At 41.4% G+C, this 15,573-nt stretch overlaps 1 protein-coding gene across 1 annotated transcript in view; it reads right to left on the reverse strand.

The window, feature by feature from the left end:
* klhl24a (kelch-like family member 24a) overlaps window positions 1-15,573 on the reverse strand; it is a 45,535-nt gene that overhangs the window by 16,813 nt on the left and 13,149 nt on the right. Inside the window, exon 5 of the mRNA XM_017699191.2 lies at window positions 13,823-13,941. Within this exon, the coding sequence (XP_017554680.2) occupies window positions 13,823-13,941 (119 nt within the window). The remainder of the gene's footprint in view (window positions 1-13,822; window positions 13,942-15,573) is intronic.

Raw genomic sequence — 15,573 nt, forward strand, 5'->3', positions numbered from 1 at the left:
TCGTTTACTAATAACCAGCAAACCTGTACATGTATTCTATGTTTTTATATGTTGCTGGAAAAAATATCTGGTTACTATTTAGCCTCACAACAACCTGCATGTACCTTTCAGCCATGAATGCATTTCAAAATATACATTTTAGGTCAAAATGTTATCTGGAAACTTTTGCAAAACAATGTATAAGGCACTATATGTATACCCATTTCCTGTTAGAACTTTCTGTGAGGTAGTTTTTAGAGACATTCAACTTTTCAGACATCTGTTTCCCATTACCACCACTGTGAACAATGCTGACTTGGTCACTCTCTATAACCGCGTCTTTCACTTAATAATGCAGAAGTATGGAAAAAGGTGGGGAAGAGAAGCGCTTCAACTGAAACAGCTCATTTTAAATATCACACTGGCTTTGATATCCACTAATGCTGAAGGTTTCAGTATCACTTTGGGGAGAGTAGAAAATGGCATTGTGCCATTTCTGGTACGCACACATGCTCATGTGTCTGCATACAGACAAAAAACACAAGCAAGTATGAGATCTGATAGCCATCAACCACTTCTTGCTCAAGCCCTGTAGTTATTCATACTGCTGTCTGTCAAAGTAACGTTCTTTTCATCTATTTATGCTGTTTGCGTTTTGTTAAAGCAATTCCAAAGCACTAAGCAACTGGCTGCATTCCAGCTCATGAGTGCAAACACGCACATACACGTATTTATACAAGAATGCAGAATGAATAAACACACATATGCACACAGAGATATGATCTGAATGAAGCTCTGGAGAAAAAAATCTCAATTCGAAACCACAGGAGCACGAGGATACTGCAGATCATTTTTGTCGGCATATGAAAAGTTTAGGTATGTATGTAAGACGAATTTCACCAGACCCCAATAAAGTGGTTTAAAAATGAATAAATAAAATTAAATAACGAAAACAATAAAATATTTATTTAGCTATTTTACATTCATGTTGCCCCTTTGGTACCCTTCGGCTGCCTGTGAATGGGCCTGACTGAAACAAACTGCTCCTACCAAAGTCCATAAACAAGGCCCATAAAGCAAAACAGAGAGAAAAAGACAAAGAGATAAAAACAGAGGAAGGAAAACGTGATGCCTTTAAATCCATCCATCCATCCATCCATCCATCCATCCATCCATCCATCCATCCATCCATTATCTTCCACTTCACCGGGGTTCGGGTCGTGGGGGCAGCATCCTAAGCAATGAAGCCCAGACCTCCCTTTCCCCAGCCACTTACACCAGCTCTCCAAGGGGGATTCCGAGGCGCGTGTCCAGCGTGTCCTGGGTCTTCCCCGGGGTCTCCTCCCAGGTGGACTCGCCTGTGACACCTCCCGAGGGAGGCGTCCAGGAGGCATCCTAACCAGATGCCCGAACCACCTCAGCTGGCTCCTCTCGACGTGAAGAAGCAGCGGCTCTACTCCGAGTCCCTCCCGGATGACTGAACTTCTCACCCTATCTCTAAGGGAGAGTCCAGACACCCTGCGGAGGAAACTCATTTCGGCCGCTTGTATTCGCGATCTTATTCTTTCGGTCATTACCCAAAGCTCATGACCATAGGTGAGGGTGGGAACGTAGATCGACCGGTAAATCGAGAGCCTTGCCTTATGGCTCAGCTCTTTCTTCACCACAACAGATCGGTAAAGAGCCCGCATCACTGCTGACCCAGCACCAATCCGCCTGTCAATCTCCCGCTCCCTTGTACCATCACTCGTGAACAAGACCCCGAGATACTTGAACTCCTCCACTTGAGGCAAGAGCCTATCCCCGACCCAGAGAGGGCTCTCCACCCTTTTCCGCCTGAGAACCATGGTCTCGGATTTAGAGGTACTGATTCTCATCCCAGCCGCTTCACACTCGGCTGCAAACCGATCCAGCAAAAGCTGAAGTTCGCGGCCTGATGTCCCCAATAGGACCACATCATCTGCAAACAGCAGCGATGTGACCCTGAGGTCACCAAACCGGACACCCTCCATCCCTTGACTGCGCCTAGAAATTCTATCCATAAAAATTATGAATAGAATCGGTGACAAAGGGCAGCCCGGACGGAGTCCAACTCTCACTGGGAACGAGTCTGACTTACTGCCGGCTATGCGAACCAAACTCCAGCTTTGTTTGTACAGGGCCTGAATGGCTCGTAGCAAAGAGCCATGTACCCCGTACTCCCGAAGCACCTCCCACAGAATACCCCGGGGAACACAGTCGAATGCCTTCTCCAGATCCACAAAGCACATGTGGACTGGTTGGGCAAACTCCCATGAACCCTCCAGAATCCTGGAGAGGGTGAAGAGTTGGTCCAGTGTTCCACGACCAGGGCGGAACCCGCACTGTTCCTCCTGGATCCGAGGTTCGACTATAAGCTGGACTCTCTTCTCCAGTACCCCTGCATAGACCTTGCCAGGGAGGCTGAGGAGTGTGATTCCCCTGTAGTTGGAACACACCCTCCGGTCCCCTTTTTTAAAAAGAGGCACCACCACCCCAGTCTGCCAATCCAGTGGCACCGCCCCCGATGTCCACGCAATGTTGAAAAGGCGTGTCAGCCAAGACAGCCCCACAACATCCAGAGCCTTGAGGAACTCAGGGCGGATCTCATCCACCCCTGGAGCCTTGCCACCAAGGAGCTTCTTAACTACCTTAGCGACTTCGGCCTCAGTAATGGACAAGCCTATTCCCATGTCCCCAGACTCAGCCTCCTCACTGGAGAACGTGTCGGTGGGATTGAGAAGGTCCTCAAAGTATTCCTTCCACCACCCAATGACGTCTTCAGTCGAAGTCAGCAGCACACCATCTCCACTATATACAGTGCTAGTGGCACACTGCTTTCCCCTTCTGAGTCGCCTGACGGTTTGCCAGAATCTTTTCGGAGCCGACTTAAAGTCAGTTTCCAAGGCCTCACCAAACTCCTCCCATACACAGGTTTTTGCCTTGGCGACAACTGAAGCCGCAGATCGCTTGGCCTGTCGATACCTGCCAGCTGCCTCTGGTGTCCCACAGGCCAACCATGCCCGGTAGGACTCCTTCTTCAGCTTGACGGCATCTCTCACCTGGGGTGTCCACCACCGGGTTCGAGGATTACCGCCCCGACAGGCACCAACTACCTTACGGCCACAGCTACAGTCAGCCGCTTCAGCAATGGAGGAACAGAACATGGCCCATTCTGAGTCAATGTCCCCCACCTCCCCCGATATCTGGTCAAAGTTCTGACGGAGGTGTGAGTTGAAGATCAATCTGACAGGTTCTTCTGCTAGACGTTCCCAGCAAACCCTCACTATACGTTTGGGCTTGCGTGGTCTGACCGGCATCTTCCCCCACCACCTGATCCAACTCACCACCAGGTGGTGATCAGTTGACAGCTCAGCTCCTCTCTTTACCCGAGTGTCCAAAACACATGGCCGCAAGTCCGATGACACGACTACAAAGTCAGTCATTGAACTGCGGCCTAGGGTGTCCTGGTGCCATGTGCACTTATGGACATCCTTGTGTTCAAACATGGTGTTCGTGATGGACAACCTGTGGTTTGCGCAGAAGTCCAAAAACTGAACACCACTCGGGTTCAGATCAGAGAGGCCATTCCTCCCAATCACACCCCTCCAGGTCTCACTGTCATTGCCCACGTGAGCGTTGAAGTCCCCCAGTAGGACAATAGAGTCTCCAGGAGGAGCACTTTCAAGCACCCTTCCCAAGAACTCTAAGAAGGCTGGGTACTCTGAACTGCTGTTCGGTGCATAAGCACAGACAACAGTCAGGACCCGTTCCCCAACCCGAAGGCGTAGGGAAGCTACCCTCTCGTCCACCGGAGAAAACCCCAACATACAGGCACCGAGTCGAGGGGCTATGAGAAAGCCCACACCTGCCCGCCGCCTCTCACCATGGGCAACTCCAGAAAAGAATAAAGTCCAGCCCCTCTCAAGGAGATTGGACCCAGAGCCCAAGCTGTGTGTTGAGGTGAGCCCGACTATATCCAGCCGGTATCTCTCAACCTCGCGCACCAACTCAGGCTCCTTCCCCGCCAGTGAGGTAACGTTCCAAGTTCCAAAATCCAGTTTCAGCAACCGAGGATCAGAACGCCAAGGCCCACGCCTTCGGACACTGCCCGATCCACAACGCACCGAACCCCTACTACTGCCCCTCCGATTGGTGGTGGGTCGATGGGAGGGGGGACTCATGTAACTCCTTCGGGCTGGGCCCGGCTGGGCACCATGAGTAAATACCCGGCAACCAGACGCTCGCTGGCGAGCCCCTCCCCCAGGCCTGGCTCCAGGGTGGGGCCCCGGTAACCCTGTTCCGGGCAGGGTACACAAGTCCAGTTTTTGTGTCTTCATAGGGGTTATTATGGATCACACTTTGTCTGACCTGTCACCTAGGACCAGTTTGCCATGGGAGACCCTACCAGGAGCTTTTGCTCCAGACAACATAGCTCCTAAGATCATTCAAGCACGCAAACCCCTCCACCACAATAAGGTGGTGATCCAAGGAGAGGTGCCTTTAAATCATTCAAACAAAAACATAGCATCAACTAATTATTCTTTGCTGACCCTTATTATAATGTCAAAATGCCTCTGACTGGTCACACTACCAGTAAAGTGCAAAGATTAAAGCATCACAGTCAGCACTTTGTCAGAACACATAAACAGTTCTGTTTACAGGAACACCTTTTATTCCATTCATTTTAGAGCTAGATCACAATTGTTGATAGCATAGCTGCTGTTTACAAATGATGACTATTCCTGAGGACAGAGGCATAGATGTGATATGCAGACACACCACTGTTCCTAAGTTCAGAATCATAATTCAACATGGAGGAATCACTGTTTTCAAGAATAGAAAAAATCTTTTGAAGATATGTGTACGAAACGATTCTATTATGCTGCTACTACTTTACAACTTCATGCATTTCAACCAATTAGCAGGAAGCTATAAAAATGAAGTTTTAGATGTGTTTAATATGATGCACTAGGCTGTGGAGGATTTTGGAACGACTGAGAAAGCAGTAAAACTTTAGAATGAAATGAGCATTCACAGTCATTTAAAAACTTCTTGATAATTGTAAAAACCTTCTGGCGTCTAACAAAGTATATCGATCTACCCTGTATAAGTTATTATTAAATAAAGCACAGCAACTTAGCAAGTGATTCCAGCCTTTTGAATGGTAGTGTGTACCATTAACTTCCATTCACATTTAAGAATGTTTTCCCTTCTCCTGTGAAGTTTTCAGTTTGGAGACGCCTGATATTTTTAAGATAGTAACAGCATGCTATATACAAAGTAGGCTTTGTGTATGCCCACTTACAAAATGCACAATGGGCTTTATGATGCATTACTACCAGTGCATGTAAAAGGCATACCATTAAAAATAAATTAGCACAGAAACAAAACTGAACGGTCACAGAAATCAAAACCTTCCTCATTCCATGTCAAGCTACCTGAACTGAAATCAAAACCAGACTGCATGAGTCAAAACTGTGAATCAAACAGGCATTACAATGAGTTACTGCAAGAAAGGCTTCTATGATAACAACAACATTTACATTTACATTTATGGCATTTGATTGACGCTCTTATCCAGAGCGACTTACAATTTGATCATTTTACACAGGTAGGCCAAGGTGGTGTTAGGAGTCTTGCCCAAGTACCTTAATTGGTATACTGTAGGGTGCCTGCCCTGGTGGGGGATTGAACCCCAGTCTACAGCTTAGAAGGCAAAGGTGTTAACCACTACACTAACCAACAACAACAACATGTTTTGCTGTTGCCAGAAAACACTGGTGGATATTGCTTGCATGGTCCCTTACAGTGTCGTTAATGTTAGCTACCAGTAGCTACGTTAACCAGCCTTGTAGGCTGCAGCTTCATTTGCCTGGTAAAGAAAATGAACAGAACTCAAGTAAATGAGTGCAAAACATTCAGAAGTGAAAAGTGAAATTACACCTTGAATTTCACTGGTTTTAAATATTTATACAGGTACATAAGGGTGTGGTATACATTGCTATGCTAAGGCTAAGCTTGCTAAGTATAGGCAACAAGTGACTGTTGCCTTTTGTACATATCTACCTTTGGGCACCTAGTCACAGTATACAAACTACTGCCACATGCCACAGTGACTGGCCATTAAGTTCATGTCAAGTTTGCAAAAATAAAACGAGGGGCAAATAAAATAGAATAAAAACTGGAATTATATAATTACACAAATAATTCTCACCCCTGCTCTTGGTGTGCAAAACAGTATTTCTAAATGTGTTCAAATTCATTTACTGACTTTCAAATAAATCACACAAACAAATCATTCTCGATATGTAAAGGCATTTAGTCTTTCCACTATCAAAGATTAGAAACGATAAATGTGAAATTAAAAAAAAAAATTGTTGCACAATGTAACCGGGTTTTGGAGGAAAAACTTAAAATGCATTTAATGTCTTAATTTATTTAGTTGTAGTTAAAACTTTTATTGAATAAATGCAACACTGACTAATTTTCTCTATAGTCATGTTTCCTTTCATTAGCACTGTTTTTTTCCTTCTCCACAGGTTAGATATTTGTTCATGATTCATTCATGATCTTTTGGATACTCCAATATCAAAATCAGTTGGCCTGCTCTACAATAACCCGGAATGTTGCGCTAGATGATAATATTTAGCTCATGATATGAGCCACAGTGTTTTTGTCAACAGTGGTTCGTGATGGACGCCCAAAATAACCTTATCAATATTCAAGCCACAGTCTGACACCAGATGTGTGTGTGTGTGTGTGTGGGTGTGTGTGTGGGTGGCACTGTTCATGTTAGCAGGGCAGGGTGGCACAGACAAAAGGTTGCACAAGGACGTACACTCCTCACCCTGCTCAAAACAAACGAGGGCTCTGTTAAAGCCTTGCATGCTGAGGTCATGAACTTTCAAGTTCTCAAACACACACACACACACACACACACACACTGCCCTCATATTGTCCTCTGTTCTGAGCACGTGAATGCAGTTCATCAAGCAGCTCTGAGGGGAAAAACAGCCAGCTGGCCCACATTAGTCCATCAGACAGGAAACCAGTCCAACAGGAAGAGGAGAGGGGGAGGGGATAAGGGAGATGGGTAAAAAGAATGGAGGAGAATGAGAGCAAAAGAAAGAAAGCAGAGAACATTTAAAGTTTTGAATTTTTTCAAAAATTGTGAAAAGACTGATTAATAGTAAAAATTATCATCTGATTATTTATATTCAATAGTGAGCGCACAAAATGAACCCAATTAGAAAAATGACTTACAGTAACCTCTAGGATTTCTAGTAGTATGTCAGTACTGAATTGATGCTTGTGCACATGAATATTTTTAGCTGTTCTAGATTGAACACTGAACACATCTGTAGCTGTTTTACTTTAAGCTTCAAACAGACTTTATCATTTTATCCTACAGCAGTTTTACAGTGACTTTCAATACTATTCTTCACACTCAAGTCAGTGACGTATCTGAGACTTCCAGAAGGCCTAAAGTGATGTTTTTCCTACACTCGAACCAAAACATGATTCTCCTGTTATTTCCTAAATATGCTGGTAGTTAATATAAGGGAGAGAATGGAATAGAGAGACATAAAATCAGGGGAAGAATTCACTGTAGAGTGCAGTTGGAGTGCGTGAAGTGTTTAGAACTCTGAGGTCAGGCTTGCAAAACCATGCATGTCCTTTTCCTCTGCCCCGTACAGTCACCCTGAAAAATGTTGCCCTTCTAATGCAGAGGATGAGCGGAAGCTTTGGGCAGACCAGCAGGAGAGAGGAAGGAAACAACAATGTTGGATGATGCCATGCCCATCCTGCTGCGAGGATCATCTAAATTAGAGGCGTCCAGAATTTAGGCATGAGGCAAATAATGAACTAAAATGATTCTAAATAAATAATTGCAGCACAGCATTTGTCATTTAATAACTCCTGTTGTTCCAAAATACTTAAAACAATATTGATCAAACAATACTGAATGTCTTAAAATGAATATTTTGGTATTAATAACATGTAAACCTACATTACAAATAATTTTTTATAGTTTCCATCCAATAAACACATCAGCTAATCAATCTTTCATTAAAGTAAATCTGGTGCTGATGGAATTGAGAAATTGTAGTTGCTGAGTCCAGCAAGAAGTCACGAACCAGACCTACATTCTTCTAACTGTTTCATTCATTTTACAGTATTAATGTATACATTCTAATGCTACAGGGTGTTTTTACTCACTTGCATCCCTGATCAAATTACATGCTTTGTCGATTTTCTGTGTGAAATTAAGTTGACATGTCTACAGAAATCACACTTAAATAGGTCAGAGATTAACATATTGGTTAAAAGTAAAACAAATATATAAATATATAAAATATGCTTTAACATTCACATTATTTAGGTTTTATTTTTCCACCAATATGTCAAATTCGGGAAATAAATAGTGACTGTGCAATGTTCAGAACTTTTTTTTCAGTTTGAAAATCAACAAAATGTGTCATATACTATTTGTAGGTCTCTATTCAATTGGGCAGATTTGAGTCATTGACCATGTCAGGACATTCATACAAAAATGTCAGATTTTTTTCTACTGAAACTTGTGTCCAGACCACTCTCGGGGAATTAGATCTACAGGGTGGACCATTTATATGAATATACCCAAATAAAATGGGAATGGTTGGTGATATTAACTTCCTGTTTGTGGCACATTAGTATATGGGAGGGCCCACGACGACCAATCCACTTTGGAAACTGGCACGTTTCCTGAGTTTTTCCAGCAAGATGGTGCACCACCATATTATGGGTGTCAGGTCCGAGCATTCCTAGATGGATTGGTCATCGTGGGCCAGTTGAATGGCCCCCAAGGTCTCCTGATCTGACCCCCTTAGACTTTTATCTTTGGGGTCATCTGAAGGCAATTGTCTATGCTGTGAAGATACGAGATGTGCAGCACCTGAAACTACGGATACTGGAAGCCTGTGCTAGCATTTCTTCTGCAGTGTTGCTATCAGCGTGTGAAGAGTGGGAGAAGAGGGTTGGATCCTAAATGGCCGGCTTCAAAATGGATGCAACCATGGTCACCAGCCATCTTGAAATATTTTCCCCCTCCTTCAAGCTTCAAACTTGGAGCACACAGAGCCGGGACAGAGAAAAGATTAAGTGACCCTTATTAGCCACACAACAGGGAAATTTCACCTCCGTGTTTGACCCGTCTGTGAAATGAAACACCACATACACACTAGTGAGCACACACACACTAGGGGGCAGTGAGTAAACTTGCCTGGAGCGGTGGACAGCCCAATCGGCAGTGCCCAGGGAGCAGTTGGGGGTTAGGTGCCTTGCTCAAGGACACCTCAGTCATGTACTGTCAGCTCTGGGGATTGAACCGGCGACCTTCTGGTCACAGAGCCGGTTCCCTAACCTCCAGCCCATGACTACCCCAAACAGCGTGTAGTTGTTAGTGTATAGTGGAGAGATGAGGAGGCTGAAGAACAATACTCTTCATTTTAAGACAATCACAAGGGAATTTCTTAACCCGAAATGATTGATGTTTTTACTAAAATGCCACTTTTTAGTTTTAAATGAATCAAAAGTCACATCAGGCTTCTGTTGTCTTTAGATTGTCAAACCCTGTACATTTCTTCCAAAATGTAAACCTATGCAATTATCGCAGTGGTGTCACTGATAAAAATAATAACGGCATTACCAAGCTTATTATGAAGAGAGATGGGAAAAAAGGAAGCTCTGTATCTTAGACAGTTTATCTTTTGTATCAAAAGCAAGTCAGAGATGTCTCCAAGGACCTCAGTAATTGTGTAAAAGAGCACCAGAGTGCTCTAAAAGTACACATGGCACATCTGCACAGTGGCGTCATTACTGAAAGCCAATGGCCAAAGACAATGTTATTAGTACAGAACAAGGAAAAAGAACCCTACAACAATGGAAAGACAGAGAAAAGTGACCAAGCATTTCAAATTCAAACAGATTTTTAGCACTTATTTCCCTGAAACGGTGCAATAGTCACCCCTAGAATTAACATTTACAAAATAGCACTGCTAGTTGCCATTATGGGCCATGTGACACTGGATAGACCGGCCAAAATGCACTTAGAGGTTTTCACTCAGAGGGAAAGGCATTTTAAACAGTGGCATGGGGGGAATTGGGTAAGAGTTAGCACGAGTCTCGAGTAGAACAGAAAGTCATGGAAGAGACAGAAACAAACAGGACCGTTCCAGGAACAGGCCTTCAGAGGACTGACTGGCCCACTGTTTTTACATGTATTAATAAACCATGATGTATTCAGACTTTAGATATAGAAGACTAAGCTTTTGGTGCTATATAAGAGATGTTATTATCTATTTCAACCCTTTCTATTAAATTGTGAAAATAATATTTCCTTTCTGTGTTTATAAAAAACTAAATAGTAATCAAAAATGAAAGATTTAGATTTTTTATAAGTAACATTTTTGAACAGAAATTTTATTTTAAAAACGCATCAAACATTTTCATGTTGCTACCAAACGAACCTGCATTTTAAAACAGGAAGTGAGATTGTATTCCTGTCCCTCACAGCCACAGGGTGAGCGGTTAGATCCCACTTACTGAAGCAAATGTGTGCCAAATATGAACATCAGTGTGTGATACTAAAGAACTTTCAGTACTTAAACGTTTTCCGCATTTTAAACATGTAAACATTTTTTGTTTGTTAATGAAAAACATGACTTGTGTGCAACTGTCTAGGTGTGTAATGTTATGTTCAAAATTAGCTTAAATTATTAATACGCAAACAGTCACTACCAAAACATGTCGTAAGGTTTTAGTAATGTCATGATTGTTTTGGTAGTGTTACAATGGAATATTCAATCATTCGATAATAGAGGAATAGGGTCACTCAAAGCAAAAGGATTTTAAAAGTCCAAGTCAGTTAAAAGGTAGGAAGATCCATATATATTACTTTCCTTTACAACACTGAGCAATCCCAACTAGTAATTTTCATGTTTTCTAATTTAGTCATTAAGGCTTTTGTGTAATTACCTGTTAAATATGTTTTCTACTTCTATTTCCTGATGCTGAAATGGAAAATGGCCATTTTGACTGGAAATTGCACGCATGCATTCTCGGACCTTTGCGCAGTAACGCATCACCCATATGTTTTTGTGACTTAATCCAACAAAATCCTCACAACGTTTCTACATCTAGTTTAAAGTCTTCCAAGAAGAGCAGATGCTACTACTGCAGCAAAGGTGGGACGAACTCCCTGTTAATACTCTTGATTTCAGAAGAAACACTGGAAGAGCAGGTGTCTACAAACTTTAAGACTCTTAAAAAAGTGGCTCTTCAAGGTTTCTTTGTTCAAGCAATAATTATTTACAGAACTATGAAAACTCCGATAACCAATGGTTGCATGGTTAAACTTGTCTCCTCTATGACAGAAAACCTACTGCATATGGTTCTATGCAAGTTCTTCTCCTATATAGCACCAAAAGAGTTCTGCTATTGTTAGAAGTCACTTTATTTGGTTCTTGAGCATGGAGCATGGCTTATGTTTAGTCATGCGGCTTAGTTACACACACACACACACACACACACACACACACACACACACACACACACACGTGCCATTCTGTGTGGGAAGAATTTACCAGTGTCCGCAGATTGTAGCAGAAACATGTAAACAAAACATCTAGGGAGGGACTGCTGTTGAAAAATTTTGTTGCATTACAAGCTGGCAACAATTTTCATAACTAAAACCACAAAAGGGTGAAGGAAAGCAACATGGGTTATATTACACAGATTAGCTCAAAACAATCAGCTCCCTAAAGCTTTAGGCAAACAGAAATGAAAAAGAAAGCATGCTCGGGACAATCCCAAACATGGATTAACATGAATGAATATTACCCAACCCCAGAGTCCACAGGGGGTTGGATCATTTCAACATCCATTCCACAACATTAACAAACAGCTTTTATATTATATTCTTGATTTACTGTTTCAACCAAATGAAAACTACACTGGCAAACATTTTCTGTAAGCAAACACAAAGGCAAATTTAATTGTGTGCAATTTGACCGGTCCCCAGGGACCCCTGGGTGGTCCATATATATTTGCTCCAGCATATCTCAATACAGATCAGGGTATAGGAACAATGTGGACCATCTGTGAGACCCTGAGGACAAGTTTGAGAATCACTGCATTAGCATATCTAAAACACATGGTTGAAGAGCTTTATGCTACAACATATTGTGCTGTGCAAAAGTCTTTGCCACCTAAACACACCATGTAAAACCTTTTATCTCAGCAGTAAGTGTGAAATTTATCACTAGAATATATAGAAATAAACAAATACAGCAAAATTCAACACTGTTTGTTTTCAAAAAAGTCATTGATATCTTGTGAGCTGGTCAGAAGAATAAAATTTGGTTTAGAATTTCTCCTGAAGGCTTCCAGCCATCTCATAGGCCTAAATAGGCTTCATAACAAGAGCATCTGATTTAACTTAATGAACCAATCAGCCAAACCAAACACTGGATGATAACTACAAATAATAGTGGGTCGCCATGAGGACCGGTTTAGAATTGGTTAAATAGCACACAGACATACATAAATCCAGAACTTCTATTCATGTATTAAGTACTTCTGTTCTAGTGTTCTATTAATATCATAAATACATAAATAGACCAATATAATTTTCTCAGGTGCCTGAAACACAGCTCTGTATAACCTTATGTTCTTAGAAATGATATAATCCACTTTGCATTTGTTTTGAACACAGTCTAAAGAATACGTGGCTATATTGTGTTTTAGGGCTCAACTGCTTGATGTGTATGAAACCAGCTTAAAGGGGTTAAAACCTCTGATAACAAAATCAGCTGATACAGTTTTATATTTACATTTTAAATGTATATTTCAATAGTTTTAGTTAAATAGTGACTGACAAAACTGTCACACTTTCTACAAACAACAGAAACTTGCAATGTTAAATACCATGTAGAAATAATAAATAATATAATTACTGTAGCACTGGGAAGGAAGCCTCCCATGATTCTTTGTTAATTACCTCTTATTTTCCTTAATATCTATTAGTTCTCTCTATAAAAAAGGCAGCTTGTGTTAGTCATACTCATGTTTAATGTTACATTTGACCTCTTTTTGTTGTTCTAACAACGATAGTGTTTTGTGTTCAGATTCACAGGTTCAGCCTGCATTGCTATGATCTAGCTAAACAGAACGTGACTTATATTGACTCTCAGGGGTCTGAGGTCTAAGGCTTTGTCTTACCATCAAAAGCCTGCATGTTTGAATTACCGGCATGTTACTAACAATACTTTTGCAGATACTGTTAAAACCACAGGTTGTCAATATGACGTGATATTTTCAGCCAATTCACATATCGTTTGGGCTCTACTGTGTGTAACCGTCTCACTGTTGTCTTTCTTTTCCTAACATGCTGAATGCGGTCATGTTTTAATAAGTAAGTTACGTATTCTATTTATTTATTTAACATCTAAGTTTTGTATCAATAAAGAAAGAGACTGAATTTGAACATCATAGATGGACCAATCTGAATGTTTTGATACTCTTCTAGTATTAAGCATTGTGATACTACACTTGACATCAGTATGAAAGTGAATATCCTGATATCGTGACAACCCTAAACTCTTGAAAATAAGGTTCTTTTGAGTGATGCAGCAAAAGAACCACTTTTGATTCCCTTAATTAGCGTTTAATGGATGAATCTTCTAAAACGAAACAACTCAATTCACTCAACTGAAGGGCTCATTAGGGAGCCAACAGGTATCCTGCTACATATCAGAAATTCAAGAGTAGTGCCAGTCTATACCTTCCCAAGCAGCACAGACATCTTGTGTCTCCAGCGGCCCTTATTCAGTGAGGCCACCCTGATCCACAGGTTCAGCTGAGAGTTGTACATCCAAACGTAGCTGCTGTTGATGCGCCCGCCTGTAAAGAGCAACAAAAACAACAAGAAGTTAACAAAAGCAGATAAGCATCTCCCAGGTACAAGTTAAAAGTTCTTGTTGACAGCTCAGCTTTCAAACAGACTAAACTCTCAGGAACTTCAAAGTAATGACGATGCATTCCTCAATAAACACCAGTGTAGCCAAGAGCTTGAAGTGTACTTGTTTCATGTGACCACAAAGCTGGCACCAGTAATTGTACAGGCAGGAAATGCATGCTATTTAACTTGTCAATAAAGTGCTTCATACCAGTGACACAAGATTCTTTCACATTGTTTCCTTTTCCTAATAATTTTGAAGCTATGAAGACAACCCATGCTCTCTTCTTAATAAATAATTCGGGGGTTGTTCTGGCCTTTTAATTTGGCACAGCTAATTGATCTATTCATGCTTTGGAAACCACTGATGCTGGGCTGGACAAACTTCACGAAAAATCCAAAAGAAGCTAGGAGATTTAGGCTGGATTTTATACCTGTTATATCTGGTTGTGTTACCAGTTTAAAAGGCTACTCTTGAGGTGCACTACTAGCTCTTTGATACTAGTCAGGTTGGAAACAAACAAATTTGCCACCATGCCAACATTAATTACACTCAATTACACAGCAAAAAGAAGAAAAACCATCCTAATGCTGTGACCTTTCATGGACATAAAACACAACCCCATTTCCAAGGTGGGATGCTGTGCAAAATATAAATAAAAACTAAATACAATGATGTGCAAATCATTTAAACCCTATATTTGTTTGATAATAGTACTGAGAGCATATCAAACGTTGAAACCGAAAAATTTTATTGTTTTGTGAAAAATATGCCCATTTTGAATTTGATGCTAACAACACGTTCTCTCTCAAGTTGGGACGGGGGCATGTTTACCTCATACACCTCTTTCATACACCTCTGTAAGTGTTTGGGAACTAAGGAGACCAACTGCTGTAGTTTCGAAAAAGAAATGTTTTCCCATTTTTGCTTAATATAGGATTTCAGCTGCTCATTTAGGGTCTCCTTTGTCAAAATTTTCATTTAATTTCTTTTCAGTTTTCATTTCATGCACCGATTATTAATTATTTTATTTTAATTATTTTATTTATGTAAGTGTTTGTCAGATACCGTGCAGTGTGAGCTAGTGTAACCAAAACCAAATTCCTTGTATATGTAAGCATAACTGGCCAATAAAGCTTGATTCTGATTCAAATGTTTTCAGTGGGTGACAGACCTGGACTGCAGCCAGGCCAGCTTAGCGCCCGGATACAGTGCCATGGTGTTGTAATACATACAAAATGTGGTTTGACATCATCTTGCTGAAATAATCAAGGTCTTCCCTGAAAAAGATGTCATCTAGATGGCACACATGTTGCCAAAACATGTATATATCATTCAGCATTAATGGTGCCTTCACAGATGTGCCAGTCACCAATACCATGTGCATTAATGCACCACTATACCATCATGTACACTGGCTTTTGAACTGCGCACTGACAGCAAAATTATTTTAAAAAAAATTCAAATGTTGATTTGTTGGACCACAGAATGCAGCATTTGTGGATGCAGCGACAAACTGTTCTCAAAGCGTTTTTCAGAAGTGTTTCTGAGCCCATACAGTGATTTTCACTAGAAG

Source organism: Pygocentrus nattereri, chromosome 19, assembly GCF_015220715.1.
Source record: "Pygocentrus nattereri isolate fPygNat1 chromosome 19, fPygNat1.pri, whole genome shotgun sequence".
In the NCBI taxonomy this organism is placed as follows: domain Eukaryota; kingdom Metazoa; phylum Chordata; class Actinopteri; order Characiformes; family Serrasalmidae; genus Pygocentrus; species Pygocentrus nattereri.